This window comes from Calliphora vicina, chromosome 3, assembly GCF_958450345.1.
Source record: "Calliphora vicina chromosome 3, idCalVici1.1, whole genome shotgun sequence".
Classification (NCBI taxonomy): Eukaryota; Metazoa; Arthropoda; class Insecta; order Diptera; family Calliphoridae; genus Calliphora; species Calliphora vicina.
The window spans coordinates 14,610,925-14,631,216 of NC_088782.1; the positions used below are offsets into that span (position 1 = coordinate 14,610,925).

The 20,292-nt window shown below is 29.5% G+C and overlaps 3 protein-coding genes across 4 annotated transcripts in view; 2 read left to right on the forward strand and 1 right to left on the reverse strand.

Annotated features, from left to right (window-relative positions):
- Window positions 1–10,531, forward strand: part of Msr-110 — a 49,546-nt gene extending 39,015 nt beyond the window's left edge. For both annotated transcript variants that reach the window (XM_065505479.1, XM_065505480.1), the window contains 4 exons: window positions 7,654–7,922; window positions 7,994–8,702; window positions 8,759–9,302; window positions 9,881–10,531. In XM_065505479.1, coding sequence (XP_065361551.1) covers window positions 7,654–7,922; window positions 7,994–8,702; window positions 8,759–9,302; window positions 9,881–9,903 — 1,545 coding nt within the window. In that variant the 3' untranslated portion in view covers window positions 9,904–10,531. The remainder of the gene's footprint in view (window positions 1–7,653; window positions 7,923–7,993; window positions 8,703–8,758; window positions 9,303–9,880) is intronic.
- Window positions 10,532–10,625: 94 nt separating this feature from the next.
- On the reverse strand, window positions 10,626–13,326 carry bc10. Its single transcript, XM_065505481.1, has 2 exons — window positions 12,469–13,326; window positions 10,626–11,207 (listed from the first exon to the last, which is right to left on the reverse strand). The coding sequence occupies exon 1, from the start codon at window positions 12,839–12,841 to the stop codon at window positions 12,602–12,604; it is 240 nt and encodes a 79-aa protein (XP_065361553.1). The 5' UTR covers window positions 12,842–13,326; the 3' UTR covers window positions 10,626–11,207; window positions 12,469–12,601.
- A 365-nt stretch (window positions 13,327–13,691) lies between these two features.
- Window positions 13,692–16,686, forward strand: Uxs (UDP-xylose synthase). Its single transcript, XM_065505130.1, has 2 exons — window positions 13,692–14,801; window positions 15,648–16,686. Exons 1-2 carry the CDS (start codon window positions 13,992–13,994, stop codon window positions 16,188–16,190), a joined length of 1,353 nt encoding a protein of 450 aa, XP_065361202.1. The 5' UTR covers window positions 13,692–13,991; the 3' UTR covers window positions 16,191–16,686.
- The last annotated feature ends 3,606 nt before the right edge of the window (window positions 16,687–20,292 follow it).

A 20,292-nucleotide genomic window follows, 5' to 3' on the forward strand; every position in this document is an offset into this window, starting at 1 on the left:
TCTAGCAAATTTGCAGGACTAAAAACCAACTATGCAAGACAAACAGTCGGCTATTACAATAAGTAGCTTGTTCGATTTCAATTAAGCAGGGTTTGATATTGATTTTGGGCAATAATTAGAGACTAGCATCATTACCAATTGTCTTGGGAATGTCATGTTGAATTTTTCAAAATTAGAAGCTAATGAATTTTGTTAGGAATCTTGCCATTCTCTTTGAAATTTTTCAGCTCTAATAAATTAAATATTCATTTACATGTTAGATTTCTATCCGCTTAGTTGTGTGGTGTTAAGTGATTTCTAAATTACTCTAGTTTCTTTACTTCTTGCTCCACAGATTTGTTCTTATTTTCTATACTCTGACAGAACACTAGTAGTCATATTTTCGCTTTTCATTAACACTAAAGTTCTAATTGTTTTTTGGTAATTTCTTGGGTCATGTTTACACATGTCTTTTGTGTCTAAACATATGTAAAAAAAATATATAGGTCTTTGTAAACATTAGTATGTGCCCCATAAAAATTGTTCCCTTTTTTCAAACTTGTTTCATCTTATTGTTTTTTTTTTTTTAATAAAAGGTTGCTAATACTTTGTGTTCTATATATTTTTTTTTGAAATAATAAAGACCAGTCTTTTATTTGTTAAGCTGGTTTTTAGTTTATTCAAATAAAGTGAGTCATGTTGTTTTGTTAAGTATTTCTTATTAAATACAAATAAATTAACTCTAAATTGATTCAGGGAAATGAAAGTTAAAGAAAAAAACAAAATACTAAAACGGATGTTTGTTTAAGATATTGGTATTTGGTGAGCTTAACTATAGATAAAATGATTAATAAAACAAATAGAAAGGAACTAAAACAATGTATGTATATAGTATTATTATTATGAAAACTTTACGTTAAAGATTCTTAAAAATATCAGGATGTTATGGTCTAATTTCATGAGTATATTATAAAATATGTTGCTGCAACATGTTGCTAATATTAAGTTGCAAAACTTGTTGCGGTAGGTTTTTAGCTACAAAAATATATAGTATATAAATAAAAAATCTGAAATGTAGCAACATGTTGCCATTAATGTTTAATTAATGCATAATGTTGCTGTTATATATATAAATACAAAATCTAAAATATTGCAACATGTTGTCAGAAAAGGGCAAAAGACAATATTTAAAAAAAAAATTACTTGAATATTTATAAAATAAATCACAATGCTCCTATTATAAATAATGCAAAGTTTTCCTGTTAAATCTATAACATAAAACTTTGACAAAAAAGCAAGACACAATTTTTAAACAATTTGTTTAAATATACAAACTATCTCTGAAACATGTTAATTTCACTATTATTAAAAAACAAATATCATAACAAATAACGTGTTTTAATGAACTAATATATCACCTGTAACTAGATATTTTTACATCCATTTATGACAATGCTTCTGCAACATGTTGCTTTAAAGGTTAATGAGTAAAATATGTTGCTAGCAAAATATTTGTCAAGGCAGAATTTAAGTATAAAAAATCTCTCTGCAACATGTTGCTTGCATTATTAGTAAGCTTATATCAAAATTGTTAATTTTTCTAAACAAACATGTTGTCAGTTATTTTATAATATATTATAAAATGCTGGTTCTAAATCTTTTACATAGAATTATAAAAATATTTTGCTAATATCAGCAACTAGTTTTATGTTACGCAATGAACTTAAAATTATCATCAAAACGTGGCCATATATGTTTTGATTCATTTTTAATTCCTTTAACAATGTTTCTGCAACATGTTGCTTGCAATATTATTAATAAACTAATATATATTAAGTAATGAACTTAAAAAACTCAGTAACATGTTGTTAGATATGTTTATATTCTTTTATGTGATATAAAAAATGTTTCTGCAACATGCTGCTTGCCTTAATATTAATAAACAAATATCAACAACTTTAAAATAACATCAAAATGTTGCTTACAAAATTATTAGTATACTGATATCCGCAACATGTTGCTAGATATGTCTATATTCAACTATACTATAAGTATATTAAAAATGTTTATGTAACATGTTGCTTGCGTTATTATTAATTAACAAATATGAGCAACTTCTTTTATGTAACATAATGAACTTAAAAATGACATCAACATGTTGCTATATATGTTTATATTCTTGAAATGAATTTAAAAATAACATGTTGCTTGCTTAATTATTAATATACTGATATCCGCAACATCAACATTTTGCTACATGTTTTATTGTATCTATATTAACAATTTTTCTGCAACATGTTGCTACATATGATTCTTGCATTATTATTAAGCCAATATCAGCAAATTTGTTTTATTTTATGTCAAGAACATAAAAAACCCATCAACATGTTGCTAGATATGTTTATATTCCAATTTAGTATATTACATTGTTTCTGCAACATGTTGCTTATACTATTAATGTGTTAAATGTAATACCTGCAATATATTCTTAAAATTTCCATTAAATATTAAAATTTCATAACAATTTCTTGCTATATATTTAAGTATATGCCATTTAAATTCACCAGTTTAGTTTTATTATACAAACACCCACAACATTTTTGTTAACAGATAATTTATTGTTTACTTTAAAAGGCGGAAATCTTTTTTTTTTGCACAATTTCTACTCAATTTAAGTTTTATGCTTAAATGATTTCTTCAAATAACAACTAAATACATACTTTATTTGAAAAACGAACATTTAACAACCTGAAGTATTATGCAAGTAACAAAACAAAATTTATACATAATTTACCACAAAAGAAACCAAACAACAACTAACAACTAAATAATAGAGTAAAATGAAGCAGCAGTTGTATTTACAAGATGTTAAAGGGTCATTTCCTTTACTATTTTTTTTTTTTGTTTAATTTGTTAACAAAACAGCTTCTTCATTTAAAGCCAAAATAAATCGTGGTTATAATTCATCTTCTCATCATTAGCGTTTGTTTTTCTTGATTTTTTTTGGTTAAAGGAAAGGAAAAACAAGTTTTTCTTTTATGGTCTATAAGACATTTTAACGATTCGTTTTGTAGCTTTTTGCCATTTTTTCAAAGTTTTTTTTTTTCATTTTGTTGCTTGAAGCTGTTGTTAACAATTTTGGTATATTGTTTATGCCAAAAAAAAAACCAAAACTAAACACAAAAAAATTGTTATAAAAGGTTGTTGTTTTGATTTTGTGGTAGCTAACGCTGCTGCTATATTAGCTGGTTACTTAAAGTTTATTGACTTTTTATAAAAGCTTGATTTGTTAACCTAAAATTGTTGAAAAATGCCAAGAAAAACAATATAACAACCAGAAAACCAAATATTTGGTTGTGCAATAAATTGTAAAGATGATGTTCGCGTTATTTACATAAAAAACAAACAGAAAATTACATAAAATTTTAATAAATATTTTTAACAATTGCGGCCATATGAGAAAGGAAATGTGTGCAACATGTTGCCAACGTTATGCCTAAATGGGTTATTTCATTATAATTTACTGAAATTAAAAACTTAATTCAAATATATGAATATTTTTTGTAGCTTCTAAAGACACGTAAATATTTTAAACATTTATTTTCAAAAATATCTGTAATGCAACCTGTTATCTTTACACATTACTTTAAATAACGACGAGATCAATATTTCCGATAGAATTAATTATGTGGGATCATTCTGATTGGAAAGAAATCTGGTCAAACATAATGTCATGGAATGGTTAAAAAAGGCGACAGAGGGTCTTTACTCTTCCGAAGCTCTATTGAAAAGGGAGTTTTTTCCCTTTTCTCATTTTTCCTATTCAAATTCTATGTTAAAACAAGTAAGAGAGCTATATTTGGCTGTGCCGAATCTTATATACCCTTCACCAAATTATACTTTAAAATACATTTTTTTAAATATTTTTAGGTAAATTGTTTTTCAAAAATTTTTTTTTTTTAAATTGTTTTTTAATTTTTTTTAAAAATTTTTTTTTCCAAATTTTTTAAAAAAATTTTTTTTTAAAAAATTTATGACAAAAAAAATTTTTGATGAAAAAAAAATTCGGGTTAAAAAATATTTTTCCCGAATTTGACCCATTGTAGGTCCAACTTACTATTATAGCCTTATCTACATCGTTGCAATGGACTTTGAAATATCTATCATTAGATATCCATATTGTCTATATTAATGACTTAGTAATCCAGATATAGATAAAAAATAGGTCAAAAATCGAGGTTGTCCAGGTTTTTGGCTCATATCTCCGTTATTTATGAACCGATTTTGCTGATTTTAAATAGCAAACTTCTCGAAAGCATGTCTGACAGAATTATTGAAGATTTGGATCCCGAAGATATCTGGGGTCTTCAGAAAATTGATTTCAACAGAAAGACGGACGGACATGGCTTAATCGACTCCGCTATCTATAAGGATCCAGAATATATATACTTTCGGAAATGGAAAATGTAGAAATTACAAACGGAATGACAAACTTATATATACCCTTCTCACGAAGGTGAAGGGTATAAAAACGAAAAGGGAAAAAACTCCCGGGGAATTTTTTTTCTTAATTGGGCTGTATATGTATGTTGTTGTTACAACAGGTCTGCTGTCGCCGAAAGTTCTTCCCTGAAAAAAAAACTCCGGTGGATACAGCTGTCACCGAGTTGATAATATTTGACCAAGTGAGACTTGAATCGTTTCAAAGTGAAAATCTAATTGTCGTGGTAATGGAAGTTTTCATCAGACATTGATTGTGACAGTTGAAGAGGAATATATTCCGATAATTTAGGACTAAAGAGTTGTAGATAACGAAATGGATTATCAGGAATAGTTCCTGAATACATCTAAACAAACAGCGTATTAACTCATTGCTTCCGATGACTGGAAGACATATCTCTTTGGGCAGCAGATGATGATTGGATGTTAACTACAAACATACCTAGCGAATACTACAAACATACCTGAGATCGAGGAGAGTCTTAAATAAATGTTATGCCATTGTCCCAAGTTGGAAAAGAAATTAATAGTATTTACTGTTAAGCATAGTCCGCACGGTAGAATTAATCTAAGTTTAATAAAGCATATAATAAGCTCCAATTTAATACCTAAATTGTTCCCATAGTTCCAGCTTTGTATCGAGCTCAAATTGGTTCTAATGTGGAGATTCTATTTGCACAGTATTCCTTTATATTGCTCCGATTCAATATTGTCTGATCTATTGGATGTATTCGGAACTTTATTGAGCTAAGATTAGTGCTAATGTAAAGACTCTGTTTGCCTAGTATTCCAATAGGTTTAAGTATGTTGGAATTGAATCAACCAAGCATTCTCCTCTAAGCGAAATCGGAGACATAGGAAATTAGCCATCTATACGGACTCCCATAAAATAACTTCTGAACATCTTAAAGATGAAGCAAAATTTCTACTCTGGAACAATTCCAGCAACAACTCCTGGAACAATGTATCGTGCAGGGTTTATTTGATCGCGGTTCTTGACAGTTTTGAAAGAAAATCAAAGATAATCTATCAGTTTCGCGATAACTTCTGAACACCATCTTAAAGATGAAACAAAAGTTCTACTCTGGAACAATTCATTCTGGAAAGTCGTCGCGGAGTCATTCAATCTCGGGATAACACAGGACCACGGTACTTATGAGGATAACATACAGAGATAACTATGTGCAGGGTTCATTTAATCGCTTGACAGTTTTTAATGAAATTCATATAGAATCTACCTGTTTCTCGATCGAAGGATAACGTGTCGCATATAAGAGACGTCTAAAACATTCTGGAAAGGTGTGGAGAACAGACTAATTGTATTCTTAACCCGTTTAGAATGTGCCATCACCAACCGTCAAGATCCCACTGACACCACAATATGTTCAACTGACCAGCCAATCTTATAAATCTATTATCACTGGACTTCACATCCATGGAGAACTCGTTGATGTGTTGACTCGCTCTCAATAGTTGTTGATCATGAACTTGACTACCGATCCCCAAAAAAAAAATATTTCGATGTTTGCGAGGGTTGTATTGAAAACTAGGATCATGAAACAGATCGTCACAACAATTGCGAACACGATGATGAAGATATCAAAGTTATGAAAGCTATTCGCCCCATGTTTAAACGAAGGCCTCTAATACACGGTTGTCATATTCGTACAAAGTTGTCAGAAAATGTACAATAAATGGTTAACAACCATATGTTTCAACATAAGTTTTCATGGTTGTGTTAACCATTTTCTGAGCATGTTTCTGACAATCTGACAACCGTGTATAGCTGAAGACATAGGGTAACATAGAGACGAGACTAGTCAATGTCAATGTATTTTGTTTTTGTATCAGACATATGATTTGTTGTTTGACAAATCGGAGTGTCTCGTCTCTATGTATAATTCTCTATGGCTGAAGACATGAGAGATTAAAATAATGCCATCACAAACATTAAGAGTTATGTTGCAAAAAATAAAAAAGTTTGAATTGTTATAAATTGGAAATTTGAATAACATATTTGTTTAAAAATCATTTAAGTTTAATTAAATACAAAATTATAATTTTAAGCAACAAATTATTGTTGCTTACTAATGTATTTAATTATAACAAAAATGCACTTTCATTTATGATAAGTATTTTTGTTTTTAAACTAAATTTAAACAAAAAGATTCGTTTTTTTAAAAAACGAAATACAAGTTTTTCTTTTTAACTGACCATAACCCAGTTTTTATTATTAATTTTTTTTTTGTTCATTTAGTTTTTCTTTAATAATGTTTTAATGTTTTCAGTTGGAAATCAAAACAACCATTGTAATTTATTTAAATTAATTTATCATGCTTTGCAACATTTTAGTTTTGTATTTTTTTCATACAATAAATTAATGTGCAAACCCATTAAGCTTTTTAATATAATAAATCGTGATTTAGATTTTTGTTTAAATAGCCATAGATTTAATAAGATTTATATATTATTATTATTATTGTTGTGTTTGTTAAACAATAATTCATTTGCTGATTATTACAAACTAAAAACAGGTAAAAATTATCAACACAGCAGAGCGTGAACTGTGAAATTTTAATTTTTATAAAAAGCTCCAAAAGTATTTATAACTCGGGGCATAGAAACATTTCTGGTGTATATAGTTTTAATTTGAATTTAGATACAAAAAAATTTGATAATCATGTAAAAATATGTTGCTTTTGTTGTCACTATATTCTAACAAAAATTTGTTTAAAAGTTTAACTAGTACAAAAATGTATGTATTTAAGTTATTAACCTAAATTTGGTTTAAAATTTATTTAGGCTTTTTTTGGCGTCTAAAATACATCCGTTAATTATTTTATTACAAAAAAATTACAATTGTTGTAGTTTAAAATGTATGCAACATGTTGCTAAAGTTATTATCAACATGTTTTGTAAACATGTCAGATTTTCTAATTGTTCAAAAATGCCTGAAATATTTTTTGGAAATTGCTGCTTGAGTAGCTTGCAATGATTGAGCAAGCTCTTGCTGAGTTTGCCTCCAATACTTGGTCTTCAAACTTTTTTTTGTGTGGCTTAGGCGATCTTTTAAATCCTACTTTTAAAGACCTTAAATTTAGTTTTAATTTAATTTGGAATTTTTCTTAAACCTTTTATATTAAATATATTTTATTTTGCTTTCTTTAATTTTAGGAACTTCCTCGCGCTGAAGCTCTATTGGGTCGTGAAAATATCAATGATGATGATTTGCAAAATCTCGACAAAGAAGAGCCCATCAGAAAGGTGGAACATAAAATGCATAAAGCTGAACACAAGCCCTCCGAAGAAGAGACCAACATGAATGAGAATAACGATAGCGAGAACAGTGAAGAGGTCGATGAAATGCAAAAGTATCCGGGTAAAATTCCTTTGGAATTGGACTTAAGTGATTTGGCTGCTGCCTTATTGCAAAATAACAAAAGGTAATTTTATTTTACAACAAAATTTAAAGAAATTTATTAAAATTGTAAACATATTTTAAAACCTTTTACAGATCTCGCATGAATTGTGTTGTAGAACGTAAACATGCCGAAGAAATTGTTGACTCGCCCTCGAAAACTGTTGCTCTGCCCTTCGGCATGAACTTGACCACCGATCCCAAAAAGGCTCGCATTACCGGCGAACGTATTTCCATCTTCTGCGAGGGAGGCAATGAAAACAAGGATCAAGAATCGGGTCGTCACAACAACAACAACAACCGTGAAGAGGATGATGAAGATATCGAAGATGTTGAAGCTATTCGTCCCATGTTTATACCCTTCCAACGTGTACCCATACCATTCGGTGCCATTCCCAATCGTTTCCCCTTGACTCATATGCCTCAGCGTATGGAACCCATGATGCCACCTCGTCACCAACAAGAACCACAACATGGTTTCTTGCGTCAATTGCCTCCTCCACCACCACCATTCCAACAGCAATTGCCCATGCGTCCCCCTATGCCACCACAAGAGATGCAAGCTCCTCATCCAGAACCTCAACGTATTGTACGCATTCAATTCCATCAGATTCCTATTAGAGAAATGATTCATGTTGCCAACGATGTACCTCAACAAATCTCTGTGCAACAACATCAACAACCTTCTGCAGTTCAACAACAACAACAGCAGCCCCAACAAACCCAACCCCAACAAGTGCAAATTCAACAACAGCCCCAACAACAACAGGTGCCCCAGCAACGTCAAGAATTCCCCTTCTTCCAAGTAATTTCGAATTCATAGCTCTTTTAGCATCAAGTTATTTTGTATCTTCTTTTCAGATTCAACGCATGCCCTTGGGTTTGGCTTTGGAACGTGCCGGTATCACTGCTGAAGATTTAAACAACATTCAACGTCTCACCGAAAATCGCATCAACGAAGAATTCCGTCTCTTGGCCAATGAATCCGATGAAGATGAGACCAGCAACAGCTCCGAGGATGATGATGAAAACGATGATAATGAAACTCCTGTTGCCCCTCAAGCACAGCAACAACAACAGAACAAACCTCAAGCTCAAGATCAACAACAAGCTGAACAACAGCAGCAACAGCAACAGGCTGAACGTCAAGCTCGCATGCAAGAATTGCCCATGCCCATCCAACGGCTTATTCTTCAACCTTTGCCCGAACAACCCCGTGATACCATGACACCACCAATGCCCGATCAACCCATGCAACGTTTGCCCATGGGCCATCCCGGCTGGGGTCGTAGTTTAGCTCAACCCGTCAGCATTCCCGTTCCCATGATGGAGGCTCAAAACGATATGTCAGCTCAGGATGATCAATCGTCGGCCCAAACAGCTGAAGAGTCTGAAAGACCACACTGTAAGTTTTAGGAGACACAGGGGTTTTGTGTAACTAGTGAAAGTAGAGGAGAGTAAATTTCTACTCGCATCAGGCGGGTTATTCCGTAACTCGTTTTGAAATTAAACATTTTCGAGAACACGAACTGATATTCCTAGAGTGTCTTATGACTTATAGTTCTGGGGTATAATCGCCTATTAGGTACACTTGCATTCATTTAATATAAAATTAAAATTTGTGGTTCGGGAAAACTGCACACATAGCAAGCGTTTAAACTTTTTCTTTCCCCTATAGAAGAGATTGATGTTAAACATCAGAAAAAAATATTTTGGTTGGTTTGAAAATTGCTTTAAAAGGAAGTATTAAAACAGTAAATCTTGCAAATTTTGCGACTTTACATTGAATTTGAAATCAATGATTTTGATCTCCTCCTTATTTTGAATAGAATTGACAGATTTTATAAGTAAAATCGAAGTTCGGTCATTTATTTTGAATTCATCAAAATATTGATATTTTTTTCTTTTTATTTCTTTTTAATATTCTAATATTTTTTAATTCTCATATATTTTTTTCTTTTTATTTAATTTTACCCCTTCTAGTTGTCCAGCCCCGTTCCGTCTAATCGTTTGATTGTAATAAATCATCTGTGATGTTTGCTGCTGTCTTTTTGTATCATCTACTTTAAATCTATAAAAAAAAGAACACAAAATTGAATTTGAAATTCTTATTTTTCTTTCAAAAACAAAATAGAATAAATATTCATATGGCAGCCTTAATGTTTTTTGAACAACATGTATAAATTTTTTTACCCTAATTAATTGTTTGGTTATTTGTAAAAAAAATGATGTTAATTGGTGTATAATATACATTATATATATATAGAAGATATAAAATATATTCCAATAAAGTGAAAAATTTTAATTTATAATTTTTTTAACGTTTTCTTTTTTTCGTTTGTTTTTAATTTTTTCCCTTCTACACTTGTACTATTTAATACAATATGTATGAATGTTTTTTTGTTCAATCAACCAATCAATCAATCTTTATAATGTATAAAATTTATTAATGTATTACTACTATATAAAATATACTATATTTTTGTGAATCTTTTATTAAAGTTATAAATAATTGTTGTTAAATTTTAGAAATTTTTTTGTAAAAGGAATTTAAAATAAATTTGTTTTGTAAGAGAAATCAGAAAACCCCAATAAAAAAATAAAAAAAAAAAATTGTAAATAAGAAAACAAAAATGGATAGTGTGATTTTATTTGAAAAAGGGAAATTTCGGAAAAGAACATTCTTAGTCACTATTAACTTTTTTAAGCAGCTTCATAAAAAAAGACGTTTGTTCATTTAATTGTAATTTTAAATTTATTTGTTTTAATTTGTTTGACTAAATTTGTTACGTTTACCGCAGTAATACAAATTAAATATAGATCTTTACTTAAAAATTCTAAAAAAAAATGTTATGTGAAAAAACAATTTAAAAACAATTTCTTTTAAATCAGTAATACATATTTACAAAATCTCAAATGTTTAACTACATTTAAAAGAAAATAAACACAAAACGATAAAACAAATTCTTATGAATTATACACTATAATTTCTAGGTATGAAATTATTAAATGAATTAAACTTAATTTTCTTTTTTTGTTTCGTTTACATAAAATAACAACCACTCTTGTTAATATTTATTAATTATTATTAAATTTTTTTTGTTATAAATTATTTTAAAATCGTCGTCACTTAGGCTTTTAAAATTTAATCGTTTAATCATTTATTGTTTTAATATTATTAAAAGGTGTCGTCTAGAAATCGTGTAAAAAGCGTATTTTTAAATTTTTTACATGCCTTAAATTTTAAAAGCACTTGACATCTACGAAGACTACGGTTTCTGTGTTTTTGGGGGGGTTTACATTATTTTGTCTAAAAAAAAAGTAGATAAAGAAAAGGTTTCCAGAAAAAAAAATTATATTTAGTAAATTGTTGATTTATTATATGATATATAATAATAAAAATGGTTGTTAGTGTAATTAAAAAATAAATGATAATGTTAAGGAACTGATAAGAAGTCAGGGATTTAATTTATATCAAAGTAAATTAGGCGAGCATAGTACAGAGAAGGGCTAATTGTTTTGAATATAAAAAAATACACTTTTATCAAAAGTGATCCCGTGTTATTAGTCAGACCGAAACAGTTCTTTTCAGGCTAAACCCGAACCTAATAAAAAAAACAAGTAAAAGAGCTATATTCGAATGTACCGAATCATATATACGCTTCACCAAATGATACTTTAAGATATAAAGATTGAAATCAATGTTTGGTGAAATGTTCTTTAAAAAATGGAGGTAAAAAAAATTCTGAAGATAATTATTTTAGGTGGAGAACATGATATGGTACGAGAGTGCGATTATATCTTGTTTTGTTCTATCATGCTATTTCCTATATAAAATACTGTTTTTGAACAAGTATTTTGAACAACCAATTTTTCGGGATGACTTTTAAATATCTATTAAGTGTCTTCAACATTTTACGAAAATATATTAGTAATCAGGTTTAAGCTACAATATTTTACAATTGTTTCTCCTTAAAAATTCCATAAACTTTGTATTTTATTCGGCAAATTTTGCACGAATGTTAACCGAAACCCGATATCGATCGATCGAACCCCAATGATTTGATCTTATTTTTAATTTTTTTATCAGAAAATACCATATTTATAGATATTTTAGTTTTAATATTTATTCAGGTATGTCACACACTTGAAATTCGTACGAAAGTGTAAACTAAAATACGTTTTAGTTATCACTTTTATAAAAACAAAAATCACTTTCATGTGATTTTTCAATGTAAAAATGGAAATAAAAGAAAAATTTTAAAATGTTTCATGTATACTTTTAGGAGGACAAATTAATATTTCTTTCATAAGATTAAAAACAATATAAAATGTGCCTTAAGGTATGTGAAGTTTTTGTAGCAGAACGTTTTTACAAAACGTCATGAATTGGAACATAAAATTATTTCCACTTTCGTACAAATTCTGTTTACATAATTTATTCGAAACTACAGTCTGCAGTTTTTACGGGTTTGGACCGAGAATCCAAGAAAATTGTTAATTATATTAAAAAATTGAATTAACTTAAAAATAAATTTTTATAAATATTAAAAGAAAATCCTTCCACTTACCTTTAAAAATGATTTATGGTATCCACTCTGCTATCTCTCATACATCTAAATGTATTTAAACTATCGTGTCTGGTTTGAAAAGTCCAAAAGATCTTATTAACACTAAAATTATCACAATTCTTATCACCAGGGTTTAGCCATTTTCACATTGATGTCCCTCACAGTTGCCCCAGAAGATGCAATTGCCAACACCACTGTAGCAGATGAGAAAAACAGCTGTTAAGAACACAAGACTACAAATGGTGCAGGGTTTGCGCTCCAGAAAGAAACCAATTAAATACAGCACAATAAACATTACATGTGTTTCCATAAGAGCAGGATTGGTGGGCTTTGGCAACAACAGCACCGGCAACAAACATTGTAAGCAATACATATTGACTTTATATCGAGGTATTACAGGCTATTTGCCGGTAAGCGCTGATCTTCCGTTGTTTGCTATAGTAACAAGCAATAGCAATTCTTCGGTTTGTTTAAAACAAATTTTGTAGTAGCTTAGTTACAATCATTTATAGCACTATTCGTCGGGGCTATCTCTTGCGTTTGTAATGAATTTTACAAAGAATTTTTTACAGCAATTACTTTTTGCTGGCAGGCTAAATAAGTAGACTTTATCATCGATAAAAATAATAAAAGACACGCGTCCGGTTTCTTTTTCTTTCTATTTACTGCTAATTTTTTTCGTTTGTTTGCACCAGCCCCTTTAAGACAATATTTATTGCCTTCAATTGACTCTAATGCTAATTAACTTTAAGCATTTTTGTTATTTCTTTGAATACACTATACTGTTTTTAATTTAAACGAGTTTTAAATGATTATTTTTAGATTTTAAAGGACTAACAAGTTTTTTCTGTAAATAGTTTTTTTCCATTTAATTTTCTGACAGTTCACGCTTGTAATAAAAAATAACACAGAGTTGATGTTTTAAGTACTAACCTTAAGCAGAGTTGCATTAATAAGTCTAATCTTTAACATTTTACCGGTTAATGAAAATTCTGATAAATTACAATCTATTTCGTTTTATTTTTTAGTTTAATTAGCTGTTATTATAAATATATGTAATATAAATAATTTACCCCTTAATATCTTCTTATATTTAAATAACGTTCATTTTTAAAAAAATATAATACTTTTGACAAATAGATGTCACCCCTCATACTTGTTTACTATCAACAGCTGATTGGCTCAGCGTATACCAACAACAACACATAGAAACAGAAAACAATACAGCAACAACACAGATGTGAGATTTCAGGCCGATAAGAACCATAGAAAGACAAAAAAAGATAAAAACAGAAAAATTATAAATTTAAATGCAAATACAACTTGTTTTCAAACAACCACAGCTTAAAGAAACTTACTCGACACGTTACGTTTAGCAAGAACCAGAAATCGGAGCAATATTTGTGTGTAGAGCACAGTGTTTTTCCACCGCCATCACTACAAACAACAAAGCAACAATCCGCCGCTTCAAAATAACACCCAGAAATCCCGAAACATTGTCCACAATCTATGAACTAATCATTATGTGGACAATAACAATAACGAAAAAGCGCTGGAAAGAAATAGCAATTGCCGTGGTATTCTTCATATTTATTGTTGTGTTCTATAAATCCTTGTCAGCCAATGATTTAAACCAGTTCAAAGATAGATTTCGCAGCAATCAGGTTTCCGACATAGAGTCTGAAGATTTGCTGACTATATATGCGAAACAACAACAGCTGTTGCAGCAACAACGCTATGAATTGGAGAAAACCAAAGCCGAATTGGTGAAACTACAAGACGATATGCGTGCCTTACAAGCGAATACACCGCGCAAATATCCCAAAGTGAAATATTTAAATTATAAAAACCGCAAACGAATTTTGGTGACGGGAGGTGCGGGTTTTGTGGGTTCCCATTTGGTGGACAATCTAATGTTGGCCGGCCATGAAGTAATTGTGGTGGATAATTTCTTTACCGGTCGCAAACGTAATGTGGAACATTGGTTGGGTCATGAAAATTTCGAATTGATACATCATGACATTGTGAATTCTCTGTTCATAGAGGTGGATGAAATCTATCATTTGGCCTCACCGGCCTCGCCACCCCACTACATGTTCAATCCGGTAAAGACTATCAAGACAAATACTATGGGTACGATAAATGTTTTGGGTTTGGCCAAACGTGTTATGGCCAAGGTGTTGATAGCCAGTACCTCGGAGGTATATGGTGATCCCACAGTACATCCTCAGCCGGAAACGTATTGGGGTCATGTGAATCCTATTGGTCCGCGAGCGTGTTATGACGAGGGCAAACGTGTTTCCGAGACTCTAAGTTATGCGTATGCAAAGCAGGTAAGTGAAAAGTGGTGAAGGGTATATAAGATTCGGCACAGCCGTTAAAATTTCAAAAAATTCTGTCTTTTCAAATTTTATTTTGTTTTAATGATGCTAACAAGAGATATGAATGTTAAACAGAAAATTGTACTTCTTAACAAAATATGTATTTTATTGTTAAACAATTCTCTCCATTCAAAAATCATTTATTTAAATACATTTGCTTTTTATTTGTCTTTAACGGAAGCGTTTCATTATTTAAATATGTTTTAGGCAAAGTGGCCTAGTTTTGTTATTATTGACAGAAAAGAAAACAACTTTTTGAAATGACCTTCAAATAACCTTCAATATATGCAACCGTTATTACTTGTTTAAATTGAATTACAAATAAAGAATTTGTATTTTAACGGCGTTGTAAAAATTCTGTTTCCTTTAAAAACTTATGGACCCAGTTGTTGCATAATTGAGAATGTTAATATTGAAAATCTTAAAAATCGGTTCACATAATTTCAAAAAAGCCAATTAAAATTCATATATGTATTTAACAATCAATCCATTTTTGTGGAGCATCATTACTGATTCTACTTTTTTCAGAATATTGTGAAATTGAAATGGAAAAGCAATAACAAATTGACTGATGTTATTCTACTTGTTAGATATTTTTGTTTATCAAAACAACAAATCTTTATAAAAAGTGACATTATCATTAAATAAAAACATTATCATTAGATAATAACAATAGAAATACTATTACCACCACTCTATTTACAAAATCACAAAAAGTAGTAATTACATATGTATTTTCTTTAAAATCATTAAATTAAAACTTGTTTCTTGTTTAAAATTGGTTTGCTTTCATTGTAGGAAAAGGTGCAGGTACGTGTTGCCCGCATATTCAATACTTTTGGCCCACGCATGCACATGAATGATGGTCGTGTTGTTTCCAATTTCATTTTACAAGCCTTACGCAACGAAACCATAACCGTTTATGGTAATGGCAAACAAACCAGATCATTTCAATATGTCTCTGATTTGGTCGATGGCCTTATAGCCTTAATGGACTCCAACTACACACAACCGATTAATATTGGCAATCCAGTTGAGCATAGCATAGAAGAGTTTGCGGTAATCATAAATAAGCTAGTGGGCGGACAAAGTGAAGTGAAACAAACCCAAGCCATGGAGGATGATCCTCAGCGTCGTAAGCCTGACATAGCCAGGGCCAAGAAATATCTCAATTGGGAACCCAAGGTGCCGCTCAAAGAAGGTCTTCTTAAAACCATCGACTACTTTCGCAAAGAATTGGAGCGTTCTGATCGTTTTGCGAAAAATTCTAAAAAATATTTTGAATCTCGAGATTTAGAGCGTTCCCAAATTCGTTTTCATTTTGATCCCGGCAATGATTAGTGCTAGTGGTTAATTACTAAAGTAGTACGAGATAAAAGGTTCATTTGTAATCATAATATAAACTGTACTTAGCTTAGTAGACATTTTCAAAATACTGTTAGTTATTTAAGTAACATGAAAAACACACATTTTTATTAATATAGAATCATACATTGAATCTAGTCGCTTTTTTACACATGTAAATAATAATTAAATTGTAGTAGAACTAGTTTACTTTCGTTTTTTTTATTTTATTTTTTATATTGTCGTAGTTTTAAACCACTTCAATTCTCATATTTTATATAAATGTAATATGTATGTGCAAAAACGTGCAAAATGCACCACCACCAACCCCTTACTCACGTTATATTTCTATTATTGTAGTTTTCTTTTTTTATATGTGTAATATACATAATTATAAATATGTTTCTATATAAGGTTTTAGTTTAAGTATAAATTAAACATATTTTACTAAGAAGATTGGAAAATAAAAGACACGAAATTTTAAAAACACTAATTTCGACTTTATCACTTTAATTTTGAATACTTCATAGATACAGATTATAATCCTTCATTAATTTGGGTAGGAAATCTAAGTGACCACAGATTATCTTCCTTTTTCAATTTAGACCACTATTAAAGGATCTACAGCCTATTTTATAATTCCACATAAAAAATCGATTTTTGGTTGAAAATCTAAGTGATCACAGATTATCTTTCTTTTTCAATTTAGTCCAATATTAAAGGATCTAGAGCCTATTTTATAATTCCATATAAAAATTCGATTTTTGGTAGGAAATCTAAGTGATCACAGATTATCTTTCTTTTTCAATTTAGTCCACTTTTAAAGGATCTACGGCCTATTTTATAATTCCATATAAAAAATCGATTTTTGGTAGGAAATCTAAGTGATCACAGATTATCTTTGTTTTTCAATTTAGACCACTTTTAAAGGATCTACAGCCTATTTTATAATTCCATATAAAAAATCGATTTTTGGTAGGAAATCTAAGTGATCACAGATTATCCTTGTTTTTCAATTTAGATCACTATTAAGGGATCTAGAGCCTATTTTATAATTCCATATAAAAAATCGATTTTTGATATGAAATCTAAGTGATCACAGATTATCCTTGTTTTTCAATTTAGACCACTTTTAAAGGATCTACAGCCAATTTTATAATTCCATATAAAAAATCGATTTTTGGTAGGAAATCTAAGTGATCACAGATTATCTTCCTTTTTCAATTTGGACCACTATTAAAGGATCTACAGCCTATTTTGTAATTCCATATAAAAAATCGATTTTTGATATGAAATCTAAGTTTTCACAGATTATCCTTGTTTTTCAATTTAGACCACTTTTAAAGGATCTACAGTCTATTTTATAATTCCATATAAAAAATCGATTTTTGGTAGGAAATCTAAGTGATCACAGATTATCCTTGTTTTTCAATTTAGATCACTATTAAAGGATCTAGAGCCTATTTTATAATTCCATATAAAAAATCGATTTTTGGTAGCAAATCTAAGTGATCACAGATTATCTTTCTTTTTCAATTTAGACCAATATTAAAGGATCTAGAGCCTATTTTATAATTCCATATAAAAAATCGATTTTTGGTAGGAAATCTAAGTGATCACAGATTATCCTTGTTTTTCAATTTAGATCACTATTAAAGGATCTAGAGCCTATTTTATAATTCCATATAAAAAATCGATTTTTGGTAGGAAATCTAAGTGATCACAGATTATCCTTGTTTTTCAATTTAGACCACTATTAAAGGATCTACGGCCTATTTTATAATTCCATATAAAAAATCGATTTTTGGTAGGAAATCTAAGTGATCACAGATTATCCTTGTTTTTCAATTTAGACCACTTTTAAAGGATATACAGCCTATTTTATAATTCCATATAAAAAATCGATTTTTGGTAGGAAATCTAAGTGATCACAGATTATCTTTCTTTTTCAATTTAGACCACTTTTAAAGGATCTACAGCCTATTTTATAATTCCATATAAAAAATCGATTTTTGGTAGGAAATCTAAGTGATCACAGATTATCCTTGTTTTTCAATTTAGACCACTTTTAAAGGATATACAGCCTATTTTATAATTCCATATAAAAAATCGATTTTTGGTAGGAAATCTAAGTGATCACAGATTATCTTTCTTTTTCAATTTAGACCACTTTTAAAGGATCTACAGCCTATTTTATAATTCCATATAAAAAATCGATTTTTGGTAGGAAATCTAAGTGATCACAGATTATCCTTGTTTTTCAATTTAGACCACTTTTAAAGGATATACAGCCTATTTTATAATTCCATATAAAAAATCGATTTTTGGTAGGAAATCTAAGTGATCACAGATTACCCTTGTTTTTCAATTTAGACCACTTTTAAAGGATCTACAGCCTATTTTATAATTCCATATAAAAAATCGATTTTTGTTAAGAAATCTAAGTGATCACAGATTATCCTTGTTTTTCAATTTAGACCACTATTAAAGGATCTACGGCCTATTTTATAATTCCATATAAAAAATCGATTTTTGGTAGGAAATCTAAGTGATCACAGATTATCCTTGTTTTTCAATTTAGACCACTATTAAAGGATCTACGGCCTATTTTATAATTCCATATAAAAAATCGATTTTTGGTAGGAAATCTAAGTGATCACAGATTATCTTTCTTTTTCAATTTAGACCACTTTTAAAGGATCTACGGCCTACTTTATAATTCCATATAAAAAATCGATTTTTGGTAGGAAATCTAAGTGATCACAGATTATTCTTGTTTTTCAATTTAGACCACTTTTAAAGGATCTACAGCCTATTTTATAATTCCATATAAAAAATCGATTTTTGGTAGGAAATCTAAGTGATCACAGATTATCTTTCTTTTTCAATTTAGACCACTTTTAAAGGATCTACGGCCTACTTTATAATTCCATATAAAAAATCGATTTTTGGTAGGAAATCTAAGTGATCACAGATTATTCTTGTTTTTCAATTTAGACCACTTTTAAAGGATCTACAGCCTATTTTATAATTCCATATAAAAAATCGATTTTTGGTAGGAAATCTAAGTGATCACAGATTATCCTTGTTTTTCAATTTAGACCACTATTAAAGGATCTACGGCCTATTTTATAATTCCATATAAAAAATCGATTTTTGGTAGGAAATCTAAGTGATCACAGATTATCTTTCTTTTTCAATTTAGACCACTTTTAAAGGATCTACGGCCAATTTTATAATTCCGTATAAAAAATCGATTTTTGGTAGGAAATCTGAGTGATCACAGATTATCCTTGTTTTTCAATTTAGACCACTATTAAAGGATCTACGGCCTATTTTGTAATTCCATATAAAAAATCAATTTTTGTACGAGATCTAAGTGATCACAGATTATCTTTCTTTTTCAATTTAGACCACTTTTAAAGGATCTACAGCCTATTTTATAATTCCATATAAAAAATCGATTTGTGGTACGAAATCTAAGTGATCACAGATTATCTTTGTTTTTCAATTTAGACCACTTTTAAAGGATCTACAGTCCATTTTATAATTCCATATAAAAATGGGAAATAGGAAATCTAAGTGATCACAGATTATCTTTGTCCTCCTTAAGGGCATTAAGGATTATCTTTCTTTTTCAATTTAGTCCACTTTTAGTCCATTTTATAATTCCATATAAAAATTCGATTTTTGGTAGGAAATCTAAGTGATCACAGATTATCTTTCTTTTTCAATTTAGTCCACTTTTAAAGGATCTACGGCCTATTTTGTAATTCCATATAAAAAATCTATTTTTGGTAGGAAATCTAAGTGATCACAGATTATCCTTGTTTTTCAATTTAGACCACTTTTAAAGGATATACAGCCTATTTTATAATTCCATATAAAAAATCGATTTTTGGTAGGAAATCTAAGTGATCACAGATTATCTTTCTTTTTCAATTTAGACCACTTTTAAAGGATCTACGGCCTATTTTATAATTCCATATAAAAAATCGATTTTTGTTAAGAAATCTAAGTGATCACAGATTATCCTTGTTTTTCAATTTAGACCACTATTAAAGGATCTACGGCCTATTTTATAATTCCATATAAAAAA

Coding starts and splice junctions, on each gene's coding strand:
- bc10 (XM_065505481.1), bottom strand. CDS start 12,841: ATGTATTGCTTACAATGTTTGTTGCCGGTGCTGTTGTTGCCAAAGCCC.
- Uxs (XM_065505130.1), top strand. CDS start 13,992: ATGTGGACAATAACAATAACGAAAAAGCGCTGGAAAGAAATAGCAATT. Junction 14,802..15,647: donor GTTATGCGTATGCAAAGCAG/GTAAGTGAAAAG, acceptor CTTTCATTGTAG/GAAAAGGTGCAGGTACGTGT.